The 15,503-nt window shown below is 40.8% G+C and overlaps 1 protein-coding gene across 5 annotated transcripts in view; it reads left to right on the forward strand.

Moving 5' to 3' along the window:
* Positions 1 to 15,503, forward strand: part of L3MBTL4 (L3MBTL histone methyl-lysine binding protein 4) — a 437,886-nt gene that overhangs the window by 313,505 nt on the left and 108,878 nt on the right. For all 5 annotated transcript variants that reach the window (XM_004742737.3, XM_045065387.1, XM_004742736.2 and 2 more), the window contains one exon: positions 8,419 to 8,592. In XM_004742737.3, the coding sequence (XP_004742794.1) occupies positions 8,419 to 8,592 (174 nt within the window). The remainder of the gene's footprint in view (positions 1 to 8,418; positions 8,593 to 15,503) is intronic.

Raw genomic sequence — 15,503 nt, forward strand, 5'->3', positions numbered from 1 at the left:
TGACATGTACATACAACAGAAAATTAGTCTGCCATTTACAACATGAATGGACCTGGAGGTCATTATACCAACTAAAATAAGCCAGACTAATATGGTTTGATGCTGCTTTTATGTGGAATCTAAAATAGCCTCATAAAAGCAGAGAGTAGAATGGTGGATGCTGAAGGCTGGTGGGTAGGGGAAATGGAGAGGTGAAAGGTTAAAAGGTACAAAGTTCAGTTAGGCAAGATCAATCCTGCAGATCTACTATACAAAGCACAGTGCCTATAGCCAATACTGTTACGTACACTTAACATTTTCTAACAGAGTAGGTCTTACATTAAATGTTCCTACCACTGAAAAATAAACACATACTAAATGTGGCAGGAGGAGTTTGGGAGGTGATGTGTATATTTATGGCCCTGTTGGTGGTGATGGTTTCACAGATGTATACTTACTTATCCCAAATGGCTCGTGTTGTTTACTTGAAATATGTATAGCTTTTTATGTGTCAGCCATACCTCAATAAGTTGCTCTAAGCAATGAAGAACCAAATAAAAATTATAGAACTTAAAATATAATAAATTGGATCATTATTATTATATTTTGCATCAGAATAGACCTTTAAAAATTAAAAATTCACGAGCATTAAATTTGGGTTAGGCATGATACCAGGAGCTCGCTTGATTTGACTCATTTGGTTTTCACAAAAATCCCTGTAAGAAAGGTGTCATCACCATTTTATAGATGAAGTGAAAAAGAAAAAGAGATTGAATAGCTTGCCCGAGGTTGTGACGCTGGAAACTTGAATCCAGTTTCCTCTGATTCTTAAATCTGTGCTTCTTGGCACTCAACTAAACCGATTACAGTGCTCCATGGGTGTAGTAATTCTCTTTCAACTTCCTAACTGCCCATTTTAGCAAGTTCATAATATCTAGCCTGACTTCAGAGCTGCATTACCCCCGCAGAAATGTGTTTTTAGAACAAAATGTATTTTATCCAACCTTTTGAACTCTGAGTTCTGTAGCTGTCAATTTCTTTTAACTCTACTTATGAAACTTTTGTTTTAAATATTTATACTTTTTGCTTACTATGTGCATTCAATTTGCTAATACTTTTAATGACAATTAAGTGATGGTATCATCTATTTTCTGGGCAAAAAACTAGTCAGAATCAGAGAAAATTTACCCCTAAGTTATCCTGGGCAAATTCATTTTATTTTACTGTATTGTATTGCATTACATTGTATTACATTGTATTGTATTGTATTGTATTGTATTGTAGTGGGGCAACTTCATTTTAAAACCACCTGAATTTGAAGAAAATTAGCTTTAAGACCTTAGAATCTCATAGCTATACCAGTTGATTTTTGCCTCTCTCTGTGTTGGAGAACAATATAATAGAAATTGTGTTACCTCCTCAGTTGATATTAGACAATGTTGTTTCTTTCTCCCTGGTCTATATTCTAACATATGTCATTTGTACTTGTTCCTTTTTTTTTCTGGCCTTGAGAAATTACTTAGTTGATTTGGTCAGCGGTAGTGATGAATATCCTGAGTATTTGTGCCTGCCTTTCATCCTCATAGAAACAAAATCATCAACAATTTAAGTCATTAGCTTTTAAAAGTTTCTGTAGAGACTATTAGACATATTCCATAATTTCAACAAATGCATTTCATCATTTATCATGCTTTTCAGTGCCATTTGGCCAAAATATCAGTATTTTCTTAAGAATAAAAGATGTTTGGGGCACCTGGGTGGCTCAGTGTGTTAAGCTTCTGCCTTCAGCTCAGGTCATAATCTCAGGGTCCTGGGATCGAGCCCCCCATCGGGTTCTCTGCTCGGCAGGGAGCCTGCTTCCCCCTCTCTCTCTGCCTGCCTCTGCCTACTTGTGATCTCTCTCTGTCAAATGAATAAATAAAATCTTTTTAAAAAGAGAGAGAATAAAAGATGTTCATTTCATTCTTACGCTGTGCAAGTTTAGACTACCTACGTATTAAAGACTGAAAAGGAGTAGCTTCTTTTCTTTTTTATTTTTAAGATTTTTAAATTTTATTTATTTGACAGAGAGAGATCACAAGTAGGGAGAGAGGCAGGCAGAGAGAGAGGGGGAAGCAGGCTCCCTGCCTAGCTGAGAGACCGATGCGGGGCTCGATCCCAGGACCCTGAGATGATGACCTGAGATGAAGGCAGCAGCTTAACCCACTGAGCCACCCAGGTGCCTCAGGAATAGCTTATTTTCATAAAGTCAAATAACAGTGAGAACAAACCGTACTGAGTGGACTGGGAAACAGTGAGGGGCGGGGCGGGGAGGTGTTGCTCTTTCTACGTGACCCGCGTGTGATGAGAGGCACCTGTCCCAGGATGGCTCTTGTCGCCTCAGGGCCCAAGGCTGAATCGCAAGACAGGAAGCATTTATTTTTCTAGCTCCTTCCCATTTCCTCGCTGACCCCCCTTTCTCTGCGCCTCCTTTGAGGCCTCTCATAGGATCTGACGGTGGCGGCCATTGAGAGCCTTCCCGCTGCCTGTTGTTTTGGGGAGGCAGACCCCTTAGACCATCTCTTCCATGAATGCTTCCAAATAGGACGTCTCCACCCAGTCCCACAAGTAATTCTTTGTCTTTTGAAGATAGATGAAGAGACTTAGAATTTAGTCTCCCTGCTCAGATATGATTTATCTATGTCATCTTTTCTAGGTCATGGTAGGAAATTGAGAATATAGTTGGCTTATAAGATAATTGAGACTAAAATCTAAAACACAGTAGGCCTCGTCAAGGGGTAGGTTAGTTGCATTAGAGAACTGTCTCTAATTTTGCCTAGCTGAGGGCTTATACCTAGAGAAGGGCTTCTCCTGGGAGCTATTGTCTGTTTCTGGCAACTTCACTTTTCAGGATTGGAGAAAGATTGTCAGTGATTTGACACTCTTCCTGAAATACTGCTGACCTCTGTGTTGTTGGTGTTTATTTATGTCTGGGCGTACAGCACTGAAGGGGCTATTTCATTTTTGCTATTTTGCTGAAATTTGTCATGCTTCCCAACATTTTCATGTCATGCCACAGAGAGAAAATGATAATCAGTACTTGGGAATGAGAAGGAATTTAGAGCTTAGAGGAGGCTGCTCAAGGCTGGAAGGACTGACCTGGGACTCTGGCCCCTCCTGGCTGCCCTGAGGGTGCAGTGGGACACTGGTTGGGAAGCTACCAATATGTAAGTCGAGACAACTCAGTTATAACCTTAGGGCCCAAACTGGCCACCGCCTAGGATCTTGTGGAGCATGGCCCATTATTTTCAGCAGAACAGGGTAGTCAGAGAAGCAAGAACCAAATCTGCAGCTTGGGTATGAGAAGATGAACACACGGTTGATACAAGATGATGATCTAGTAGAACAAGCAGAACCGGAGTTGGTGATTAGCAGTCATCATCTAGACTCAGAATTGGGGCCAGATGCGAGAATCCATGATGCAGGTAGGGACCCCAGTTAGAGAGCAAAACTCAGTAATAGAGAATAACTCAGGATGAGGAGCACGTAAAGGACTGGCCAGGTGATATCTGCCAAGTGCAGCCCCACTTCTGGGTTGGGGTTGAGATGCAGAAATCCTGTCCTGGGAAGGAATTGAGAAGAAAATGGGAACATAGGACTTCTGTCCCAGTAGGGCCCCCAAATTCTAAGTGTGGCAGCAGACAAGGCATTTAAGAGCAAGGACAGAGGCATGTGCCTCTTTAGGAGATTTGGAGCCCACGAGACTGCCTAGACTCATGAACAGAGCATGAGCACAGCTGTCAGCACTGGACACTGCTTCCGGTGGGAACCTTTGAACCCTACAATGAACAACAGGGTTTAGCAAATTATCTTTGGCCTCGGATCAGTATTGGTCCTGGGAATGTCAGGAAACTCACCAACCTGTGCACAAAAGGAAGGAAAATTCAAAGGCTGAGGGCCCTCCTGGGCAGGACACACAAAGCAGCGATTCAGCCTCAGCTGCCAGGTTGTGCTGCGTCTAGCCCTCCACCATTGCAGCTCGAAGGCAGTCAGGAATGCTCCTCTTAAAAGGAGTACAGGACGTTTTCCTAAAGAAAAAAACATGTATACTGATAAAATTTAATTTACTTTTCTGTTTATTCTCAGATATTAATATTATGCTTAAATAATCTGAAAAGCAAAACTAGTTATTTTATTTTATTTTATTTTTAAAGATTTTATTTATTTATTTGTTAGAAGGAGAGAGAGAACAAGTAGAGGGAGCGGCAGGCAGAGGGAGAAGCAGGCTTCCCGCTGAGCAGGGAGCCAGATGCAGGGCTCGACCCCAGGACCCTGGACCATGACCTGAACCAAAGGCAGACGCTCAACTGACTAAGCCACCCAGGTGTCCTAAAACTAGTATTTTTTAATTGTCATCATTTTTATGTTTCTATTTATGAAGAAGACTGTTAGGACCACGGTTTTAGATCTGTTAGAAGATCCTTTTAAAAACTTGTCTGCAACTATCTGGTACTTTTTGCTTTGCTTAGTGTTTACCTTCTGTTCATATGCCTTGGTGCTATTGGTGAGCTTGTAGCTCTTCTTTACCAACTATTTGGTCAAACCATATGAAATTCAGATAGTTGACTGCCTTTGTCTTTTAGAAACTACACTTTTGGGGTGCCTGGGTGGCTTAGTGGGTTAAAGCCTCTGCCTTCGTCTCAGGTCATGATCCCAGAGTCTGGGATCGAGCCTCACATCAGGCTCTCTGCTCAGTGGGGAGCCTGCTTCCCTCTCTCTCTCTGCCTGCCTCTCTGCCTACTTGTGATCTCTGTCTGTCAAATAAATAAATAAAACCTTAAAAAAAAAAAAAGAAACTACACTTTCATATGGGTCAACTGACTAGTTTCTGCTCTCTCTTCTTCCTTTTCCTGCACATAGCAAACACCCCCTTCACTAAGGAAGGCCAGGAAAATAGTCCGCTCGGTCAAAGAAGCCGCATCTTCCACACAATACTGCTGCTCAGGGCTTCCCCCTCAGCCCGCAGTTTCTACACCTGCTATCATGGTCCTAATGAGCTCAAATTTGAATGTACTACTTTCCCATCAGTCAGAAGCTGACATTTTGCCTTGACCGACAGAGCGTTAGGCTATAGAAATTTCAGCTTATGTCAACAGTTTTCTAATGAGACTTTATCTTCAGAATCTCCTTTCCTCCTCAATATTTAACTAAACCACAATAAGTTTTAAAAAGCTTTGTCATGGGTCTTGAAACATGGGTCTGGAAACAAGTCCCACATTGGACTTCCTGTTCAGTGGGAGTCTGCTTCTCCCTCTCCCTCTGCTGATCCCCCTGCTCCTGCTCTCTCTCACTCTCCCTCTCAATTAAATAAATACAATCTTTCAAAAAAAGAAATACTTTTTTAAAAAAATAAAAGTTTTTATCACACACACCCAGGACAATCAACTCAGTGGGTTTTTAACTGTAGACACACGCACAAGCACATGAGTAAGGTTCTGCATTTGCAGAAAGGCAGGCCAAAGCCAGGGATCCCGTATCATTCACACAACTGTGTTCTCTCCAAAGAGCACAAGTAAGCATGGTGTCGCAGTACGGAAATGGGTTCATGGCACAATAGCAGGTTGGAAAGGGTGCAGACTGCTCTAGCTGAGATGTTAACATCCCCTCTTCTCTTGTACTTCCGTGTCCCATCACCATCATCTTTCGAGTTCTTCACCATAGCAGGCCACACCTGGTTTTGCCATTTAATATGTTCTTTTGCACTTCACACTTCATTCTGATCCCTGTAGCCTGGAGGTGGGGTGTCACCGGGCCTGCCTGGTGGAATCAGGATGTGTGGCACCCTGACGACACTCCCGGTGTTCCATTCCTCACCTCTGGAGACACGGAGGGGCTGGAATGGAATTAGGAAGCAACAGGCAAGGGACAAAATGATTAGAGGGACTGACTGATGAGTGAAGTTTGAGGGAACCCACATTTCTTTCCACTGAAGCAAGTCCCGAACAGGAGCGTCTGTGACTGCTGTCTACACTGCTGGACGAATAAGGCTGGGGGACAGAGCATCAGTGCCGTGCAGCACGAATCAGGTTGGGGGATGATGCGAAATTAAGAAAATTCATTACCTTAATACGTCATTTAAAAGTCTCAATTTGAGAATATGTATTAGATGGATAGCAGAGCTTCTGAATCATAGTATCTTAATGAAAACTTATTTGTGCTTGAAATAAACACTTCCTAGTTTCTCTTAGGATAGCCTCATGCTTTCAACTTTTATCTGCAGAGAGTTCTTTCTAGAATTTCCCTTAGATCTTGTATGCTGCAGCTTCAACAGTTACTGCCTCTGTGCTGTTATTGGAAAAAGTTCTTTATCACATCTTAGCTTCTCACACAGGACTGTAGTGGCTGCGGGCATACTCTAGCCATTAGTCACAGCGAACAGGGTGCTGTTCTCCCCTGTAAACACCTGCCTCGGCTTCTCTTTGCACAAGAATTATACCACACTTCTTTCCTGTTTCTTCTTTCGGTGATGTGAAAAACCTCACATGGTGCTAATTATTAAGTGATCTATTTTGAGGCTTCACAAGAAAGTGCCAAGCAACTTTGGGAAGGTGGCTTATCCTGTGTGTGACTGTTTTCTTACCCGCACAATAACTTTATTAATATTATCTGAGTATTTAGTAATAAATGTAGAAATAATTTATGTTAAATCTTGATTTTTAGTGGTCATCTAGTACACACTCAGTAGTGATAGCTTTTTTGGTTTTATTATTATAAATTATATTTATAAATATATGTTAACTTCTTCACTGGGTTTCTCTAAAATTCTTATGATGTAGCAGATGCTCAGCTAATGGATTATTGAATCAGTAACTGAATAAACCAATAAATCAGCACCAAGTATTACAGATTACTGAACATGCATATAGAGAGGACTCTCTTGTGTGTAGCAAAGGCTGCTTATCCTCTCTACTGCCCGCTCAGATTCACTCTGTCTTGTTGGGCAGGCTGATGTCATCCAGAAGATCAATTCTAGATATAGGTTAATACTAAAGACCTTCTGGGGTTAGATTGTATATGGGCTGTCCTTGGAAAACTCCATCTGCTTGAAAATAAAGGAAGGGGGCACTTGGGTGGCTCAGTGGATAAAGCCTCCACCCTTGGCTCAGGTCATGATCTCGGGTCCTGGGATCAAGCCCCGCATTGGGCTCTCTGCTCAGTGGGGAGCCTGCTCTCCACCACCACCTCCGCCTGCTGCTCTGCCTACTTGTGATCTCTCTATCTCTGTCAGATAAATAAAATCTTAAAAAAATAAAATAAAATAAAGGATGAACTGCATTGGTCCCTGATTTTATCATGCCATTAAAATTTAAAAAAAGAAAATGTTCATGCATCCAAAAAGAATTTATTATGCATCATATGTCAGCAAATATACAGTAAATTGGAAGCAAATTCCTCAAAAAGACCAGACTGCCTAGATACCGATGCATTTGACTCTCTGCTTCTCTAGATGGAGAGGATGATAACACTATGATAATAATAACAACTACTGTGTTGGGGTGTGTGTGTGTGTGTGTGTGTGTGTGTGTGCGAGATTTGTCATGGTCCCAGCACCCCTTGGAGCTGAATCTGATTTTCCCATGTAACTGGAGAGAAACAGAAGCTTGAGAATGAAATACTTTCCCCTGGGGTTGCCTGCAGCTGACCATCACCCCTGGGCTTTCCCTGAGAGTGGTTCCCTCACTCCTCTAAGAAACAGCAGAGGTTTGGGGCTTCTTTGGGGACAGGGATGCAGGCACAGAAATCCGATGGAGACTACCAGTCTGTAGAAAGAATCAGATCATGTGTCCTAGTAGCTCATTGCCAGTTAGGCTCCAAACATCCAAGATGGAGGATTCAGTCTTTTCTCTGGTCTCTGCCTTTCATCTCAGGTGTTCCTTCACATTCAAACACAACACTTTCTAGCAGGTTTCAGGAGGATTAAGCAGAAATACAGATACAGTATTTCTAGATACATGAACGTTGAGAAAGAAAAGCATACTATTTTCTGATAATGGTGAATATTTTTCATGGCCCATAGTATCTGGTGATGTAGGTAATCAAATCAGGGCATACATATCAGAAGATACAAACTTTGAATCAAGTGTTTACATAACATTTCCATTGCTCTCCCAGAAGCACATTATTACATTATTCTTAGATGTTTAGGTTTCTAAAATAGTAAAAACTGGATGTGTATAGCAGATGACTATACCTTTCATTCTCTGGAACCAGTGTTGTGATCTGGAACTTGAGAGTTCTTTGAAGGGCAGTATTAAAGGAAGCTTATTAGGGTGTCCTCAGTGGAAGAAGAAGGCCTCCCTCCAGTTCTTAAAATTTGGATGTCAGTCTGTCTCTGTGGTGGTAGATTCCCGGTCAACTGCTGTAAACTGACAACTGTACGCTCGTTTTTATACAAACCAGTGCTTTTGGCTGCCCGTATTCAGACATGAACCTGAAAAAGGAGGCAACTCTTCATGATCGTCTGAGAGAACAAACACAGGCAAATTTGGAACCCGACTCTTCACATTCGAAACCGAAGAACATCTGTGGCTTGAACTTCAATGGAAAACATGAAATGGTGAACAGTCAGCCCAGGTAAGGAACTTTTGAAAATGTAAACCGGAAAGTGAACCATGTAGAAGAGTAAAAGAACAACATTTTTAATAATAATACCTAGTTCCTTGTGTTTCTTTGAAATGGTTGTTCACTGGCTCATGGGATTCATCTAAGGTTTAGTCTTCATTTAAAAAAATACTTTTTATGTCTTTGTTTTCAAAAGTTTAGATTCACGTCTTTCTAGATGTACATGTTACACATGAGCAATAAGAAAGCGCATCTCATCTATAAAATTCCCTAAGATTCGCTTTTGCCTTGAAAACATCTTTGTTCTGTGGGATGGTTTCAGAGATGGACTCTTTAGGACGTGGAGTACAGCGTCCGCTCCATCCTACCAGGATTTCCTGTCCTGCCTGATATCTGCCTTGTCCTTGTTAATCCAGGTGCCCCTCCGATGTGATTTCTTCTAACTCGGAACAGTTTCCCTGTTGATTCATTGGTAACACGTGATCCTTTGGTTCTTAAATGTGAACTTACCGCTGGAAGCAACAATTTCCAGTTTTCATTTACATGTTACTGTTTTCTAGGGAGCTGCAAATGCAACCTTGTTTTTTATATGTTTTAACCTATGGCAGGAATTATAAACATAGAAAAATCTGACACTCAGGAAATAGTGAGAGACCAGACACTGGCTGGTCAGAGAAGCGAGAAGCGGGTGTTTTAAAGACCATGCTGCAGGCAGAGGCACTCCTGTTCAAGCCCTTCAGAGACTGCAGACTCCCTGAGCTCTGAAGGAACGGTTACCTGAGGGGGGCTGCTGTTTCTTCCCAACCTCCAGAGCCTTGCCCTTTTCACTCAGCCCTAGGTGGAAGGAAGAAGCAGGTGCCTCTCATCATGTGGGAGTCTGAGCTTCCACTGAAACAACTTTCTGCCCCTTTATGCCTTCAGTCCCAGCGAGGCTGCTGCTTCCCTCTCAGCCTGTTCATTGGGAGAGTTTGGTGCGAAGTGTGGGTTTTGTTTGTTTTGTTTTTTCAAGCAAATGTTGGTATAGCGTATTTGGGTGGCATTTCCTTCTTGTTGAGTAGTTGATTTGCTTCTGCACACCTCTGTGCAGATTACCTCTCCTTTACTGCACCATCTATTTCCTATAGATACGCATGCCTATTTTCGTAGCTGTGTCATGCATTTTTTATTATTTGTTAGACGCCCACTTCTCTTGTTGAAACTTCATAGGGTCTAGCTGTTCTTTACTGCCTCTTTCCCACCCACACTGTTTACAACTGTAAGTAGTTGAGAGCTCCAGCATCCTTTCCGTGTCCTAGTTGAGGGAGAACTTTTTCCTTTTTAAAAAACTGTTTTCCAAGGAATGGTGTTTATTTATCCCAGAATTATAGAGATCAGTACATCCTTTTGCTCATATTCTTTCTGTTCTGTTACCTTTTTATTTCCCAAATAAAAACTTAGCTCGTGACTCTTGTAAACATTTTAGACATTCATCCTCAGTGTCAAAAGTCAGAGAGACAAAACAGATCTTTGAACCACTTCCAAAAAAAAAAAAAAACACAAACTGTTAAACCGCCACATTCTCTGAGGCTAGCTAAGCCTTTCTTTTCAGCAAACACAGATATATGGCCTCTTCTCTCTTGAATTCCTCTTTGGAACTTACTCTTTTCTTTTCTTTTTTTTTTTTTTTAAGATTTTATTTATTTATTTGACAGATCACAGGTAGGCAGAGAGGCAGACAGAGAGAGAGAGGAAGGGAAGCAGTCTCCCTGCTAGGCAGAGAGTCCCTTGTGGGGCTTGATCCCAGGACCCTGGGATCATGACCTGAGCCGAAAGCAGAGGCTTTAACCCACTGAACCACCCAGGCACCCCAGAACTTACTCTTTTCAATACATTATTCTATGCTTTACCATTTTGAAGGGGATTTACACTGAAATAGATCAGATAAGCATAATTACTACAGATAGAAAGAAGAAGTAGAGAATGTTAGTTGATTACCACGTAGAAAAATGACACATGACCCTATCCTGTGGAATCCTATTTCATGTACGCCCAGTGCTGTGTAAATAACGGGGCGAGGGGAGGGGAGTCATACCGTGCACATCTTGAATCCCTTCTTAAGCCTTCTTTTGTTTTCCAGTCTCAAGACCAAAGCCCTCCTTGTGCTCCAGTCCCAGTCCACTTCTTTTCATTTAATCATCTCTCATGACAATGCTTGCACAGTATTGGCTGGAGTGCCCACTTTGATTCTACCCCAATCTCTATGATGTCCTGCTCATGGTCTAGAATTCCAGGGAGAGGGAAGAACAGAGCAAAGAAATCATCAAGGAATCATATGTAACACTAATTCTGAGCAGAAAAAAATATATTTTAATTCTCTTTACAGTTTACTTGTTGTGGTTTCCTGAGGCTGAGTTTGCTCTAACCCAAATCATTGCTCTTAAAAATCACAAAACAGTAGATATAGGTGGAGGATATTTAAATTCAATCTCTTTCTTCTATCTGTTGGGAATGATTCTCACCTGGCTCACGTCCAAGGATAAGAATGGGGGATAAATTAGTGAAAATGAGAGTTACAGTTTCCATCCCCCTCCCATCCATCCATCCATCCATCCACAAATACATCACTGAGCTACCGACAGGCCTTCTATTACAGCAACACTTGTCACTTTAGAATCTCAGACTTCTGACAACTCAAGTGCAAAATGTAAAATTAATTCTTGACATTTTTCCCAAATCAATTAGGTGCTGTCCAGAAATTTAGGGAATTTTGTCTTTTTCCTAACTGCATCCCAGTTTTATAATTACTTTTTAGAAGTGTATTTGTTTCCATATTAATCTTGGTAGAGGGAGTTTATTAGTTATTCATTTGATTATGTTCACATTTTCTGAATAGAAGGTCAAGTTTTAAAATTGAGTAGATTATATACTACTAGATGTTTACAAGATTCACATTCATGGAAGTAATATTATATGTTAACACAACTCTTAAAGACCCAGTCTCACAATAGGCCCTCATTACTGAAAGACTGTCATTTTCCCTTTATGCTAATAGAGTGAGAAGTATTACATTCCTGGTGCATTAAGTACAGGCAAATGATCTTGAACTTGAGTTTCTTTCATTTATGTATATACTTACTCTAGAGGAAAGGGGATATTTTTGACAGTTTATAGTTTGCACATACATTACCTTTGAAGCTTCCCATAATCTTGTGATTTAGACAAAACAGATATTATTGTCAGCATAGTATTGCCATTTATAGGTGAGGAAATTGAGATCCTTAATAATAACTGATTTGGGACCCAAATATAGGTGTTCTGTTTCAATCCAGCATATTCCTGTTTCAGTAAACTAATAATAGTAACACTAGAAGTATCAGTAATAATAACTATCTAATATTAATATCACCCACACTTTGGGCCACAAAACACTGTGTTAAACAGTCTGTATGCATCATGTTAGTTTAATTTTATCCTTACAACAACCCTATTTATAGTAATTCTTATTTTGATTTTATAATGTGGACACTGCAGGTTCAGGAGATTGGGCAGAGTTGGCAGGATCGCACAGACAATTAGTAAGAAAATTAGGATTTGGGTCTAGAATGGCCTGACTCCAAATCTTACACACATTTCAACTACGTTAGACTAACAAAAGAATGTCAGCTTAACGCTCTGAAGGGTTTGGCTGAATTTATGTCTAGATGACTTTCTACTGTGTCTGTGATTTTCAGGGTCATCTGGTGATGCATTTATTTCTTATTTCTTGAAAACAGAACTATTGGAAGGGAAGAATCTTACCATGATTTCCCCCAAACTATTTATTTTTATTTATAGTATATATAATACAATATCTTCTATCTTGAACACATTTCATTATAATAAACTAAAGGCCTCTCTCTGCAACATGGGAGTAAAATTATACTCATTAAAACAGTTTCATCATATCGAAATTACTTTGAAATGCAACTGTCCTTTCCCCCCTTATTATCTGTTAGCTGGCTTCCCTGGGTCTGAGTGGAGCATTTTCTTTCCAGCATTTCCCAGCCACCTAAGTATTCTTTAATAACTTCTTTTGCCTCCCCAAAGCAGCTTAACATATTCTAATTTACATAATTTGTAGAACACCATTGTTAATATTCAGTCATATTCATACTCATTGCTATTAAGAAAAACCTAAGAAGAACACCTCAGTGGCTTAGTCATTTAAGCATCTGACTCTTGCCTTTAGCTCAGGTTATGATCCCAGGGTCATGAGATCAAGCCCCCATTAGGCTCCGTGCTGCTGAGCATAAGGCTGCTTACGATTCTTTCTCTTCCTCTGCCCCTCCTCCACGCACGCTTCCTCTCTCAAAAAAAAAAAAAAAAAAAACCCTAAGAAAATGCCTAGTAAATCTCATTTTTCTTTCCCCTAATGCCTTCTATATTATAAATTTTATGAACTTCCCTAAGGCCTATACTGATAATAAAAATGGCTGAGGAAGCTATGGTAATCAGAGAGAATGGCGTGTAGTGAAATAGTTCCTTAATGATCCTCATAATAAATTGTGCTGCCGTGAGCCAGCTAGTTTATTTCCACTACTCAAATTAGCTGCCCCATAAATACCTGCTATGGGGTCCATTCTCAGAATTAAAACAGTGTTAGTCTGTTGTTTCCTATATCAACCTTCCTAGTCATTAGGTTTTCCTTAATCCATCAATGTTTTTCTTACAACTTCCCACATAAATTCTCTGCTTGGGGAGATAAAGCCCACTCAGTGTCCCACTCACTCCCTATAATCACCCACAATATTGTTTTTATTCCTGGGCCAGTGCCTTTGTTCCCATTCTTCCTACTTTATCTACTCCCACCTGCATTTTCTCCCTTCTCAGAGGCTCAGCTGTATCCTTAACGTTTTCTGCAGCAGTTCCAGCCCATATGAGTTTCTTGATGTCAGAGACCGCATCGTACACATTTCTGTATTCCTGACACTTCGTATAATGCCTGATGCTCAGTAGGCACTCAACCAATTAAATAGGTTTTGAGCAGCTGCTTTGTGCCAGGAACTTGGTAGGTTTGAGGATATGGATCCAATAAGAGATAGTCCCATTCCTTGTTCTTAACACTCCTCACTCCTTTATGCTTTGGTCTATACTACACATCAATAGCTTGTTTGTCTGTGTCTACATGGGCCTTCTTAGAGCTTACTTTATATGTATGCCTTATTTTCTCAAAAGAACAGGAAGCTGCTACAGTGTATGAACCAATTTTCATTATGCTTTTGTTTTTTTCCTCATTCCTGGTCACATTATAGGTTCTTAGTAAATCTTAGTTGATTGGTTCAGCTGTATTCATTAGTTTGTGTCTTAAAGTCTCAATTTCCTCATCTGTGAGATGAATATAATGTATGAGGTGTAGATCTTGAATATAGATATATAGAAAGTATGACTGGGCCTGACCCATAATAGAAACTATTGATATCTTTTCCATTTTTATAAAAACTGTTGAATTTAATGTCTTGCAACTGGGCCAGTTCTAATTTTGTATGTACGACACACATTTGCCCCCAAAATAGAAATTTGAACCTTTATTTAGTCTGAACTCTTCCTCTGCATCTGAAATGCAGTTACATCGCTTAATCAAGTTAGCAGTGGTCAAATGTCAGGATTTTTCCTGGACACCCAGGAAACCCTCTGTACAGGTTGTGGCTAGACAGGAAACCCCCCACGATCCAGACAAACTCCCTCCTTCTCCACACCTCCAGGCACACTCTGAGGGACCTCTAGTGGGTTATGACAATCCTGGGGTTTGTAGTGGAAAGGGACTCCCAAGATCATGTAGTCCTGCTTCTTCAACAGAGAAATAAGATTACCAGAGCCAAAGAATTGAGTTCCCTATTGACACTGTCATGAATGTTCACTTGAAGCCCTCTGACTTCTGGGTCATTGCTCTGCTCACTCTTCCATACCTCTTCCTCCTCTAGACTCAAGATTAGGTTAGAATAGAACTGGATTATGGTAGATGAATGCCTGAATGACACTTAGCCTTGCAGAATTGGGATCCTGACTATAGCTACTTCCTGAAATTGTATTCATTCATTCATTCATTCATTCACTCATTCAACATTTACCCTTTGAACAAATACTTAAAAAAGTTGTATTCCAAACTCTAGTGATACAGCTAGAACAAAGCAGACAAAAATCCTTGTCTTCAGTAAGCTTTCACTTGGTGGTAAGAACATGGCCCAAGCTAGTAAAGTGGCGGGCTGAGGTCTTGAACTCAGGCAGGAAGAGTTGGCAGAAGGCATGTTGATTCACTCATTGCATCAACATTTATTTGTTCAGCAGATGCATGTGGAGCTTCTACTGTGGCTGAGTGGTATGGCAGGTGCCAAGCATATGGCAGGGAACACAACTGCCCCATCCCTGCATGGAGTATACTGTCAAGAAGAGGAGGGGAGGAGAGCAAACAGAAGTAAACCATAGGCTGTTTGGTGGCTAAGTGCCACCAAAGTAACAAGAGAGTGAACAGGCAACATTTGCAAAGTTTCCAGCAGTTTCCTATCCTAACCTCCTAAAGACCATAAGCAGATCCACGCCATTAGGGCAAAAAGTGGGGGGGGGGTGGCTCTGTTGAATAGTGTGCAAATTGAGAATGGAGTTGTGTCAAGATCAGCTCAGGAACGTAGACAGTGACGGTACTAGGGAAAAAGGACTTGGCCCTCATGGGATTCCTCATGCCTTGCTTCCTGTGGCGCCTCGTAATAGTCTGGTGGTTTGTAAACAAATTTACACTTCTGCTGAAATGTTATAAAATACTCAATGTATGCCTTAAAAAGATCTTTAAAAATATTTCTCTGAGCTGGTTCTCACGAGGCATTTTATAATTTATTGTGGATCTCTGGATTTCTGGAATCCTGCCTTGGCCCAGCCTCTTAGTAATTAAATGCTTCAGAACAGTGTGTGCT

The sequence above is a fragment of the Mustela putorius genome, unplaced genomic scaffold (assembly GCF_011764305.1).
Source record: "Mustela putorius furo isolate JIRA1106 unplaced genomic scaffold, ASM1176430v1.1 tig00003858_pilon_pilon_pilon, whole genome shotgun sequence".
NCBI classification, from domain to species: domain Eukaryota; kingdom Metazoa; phylum Chordata; class Mammalia; order Carnivora; family Mustelidae; genus Mustela; species Mustela putorius.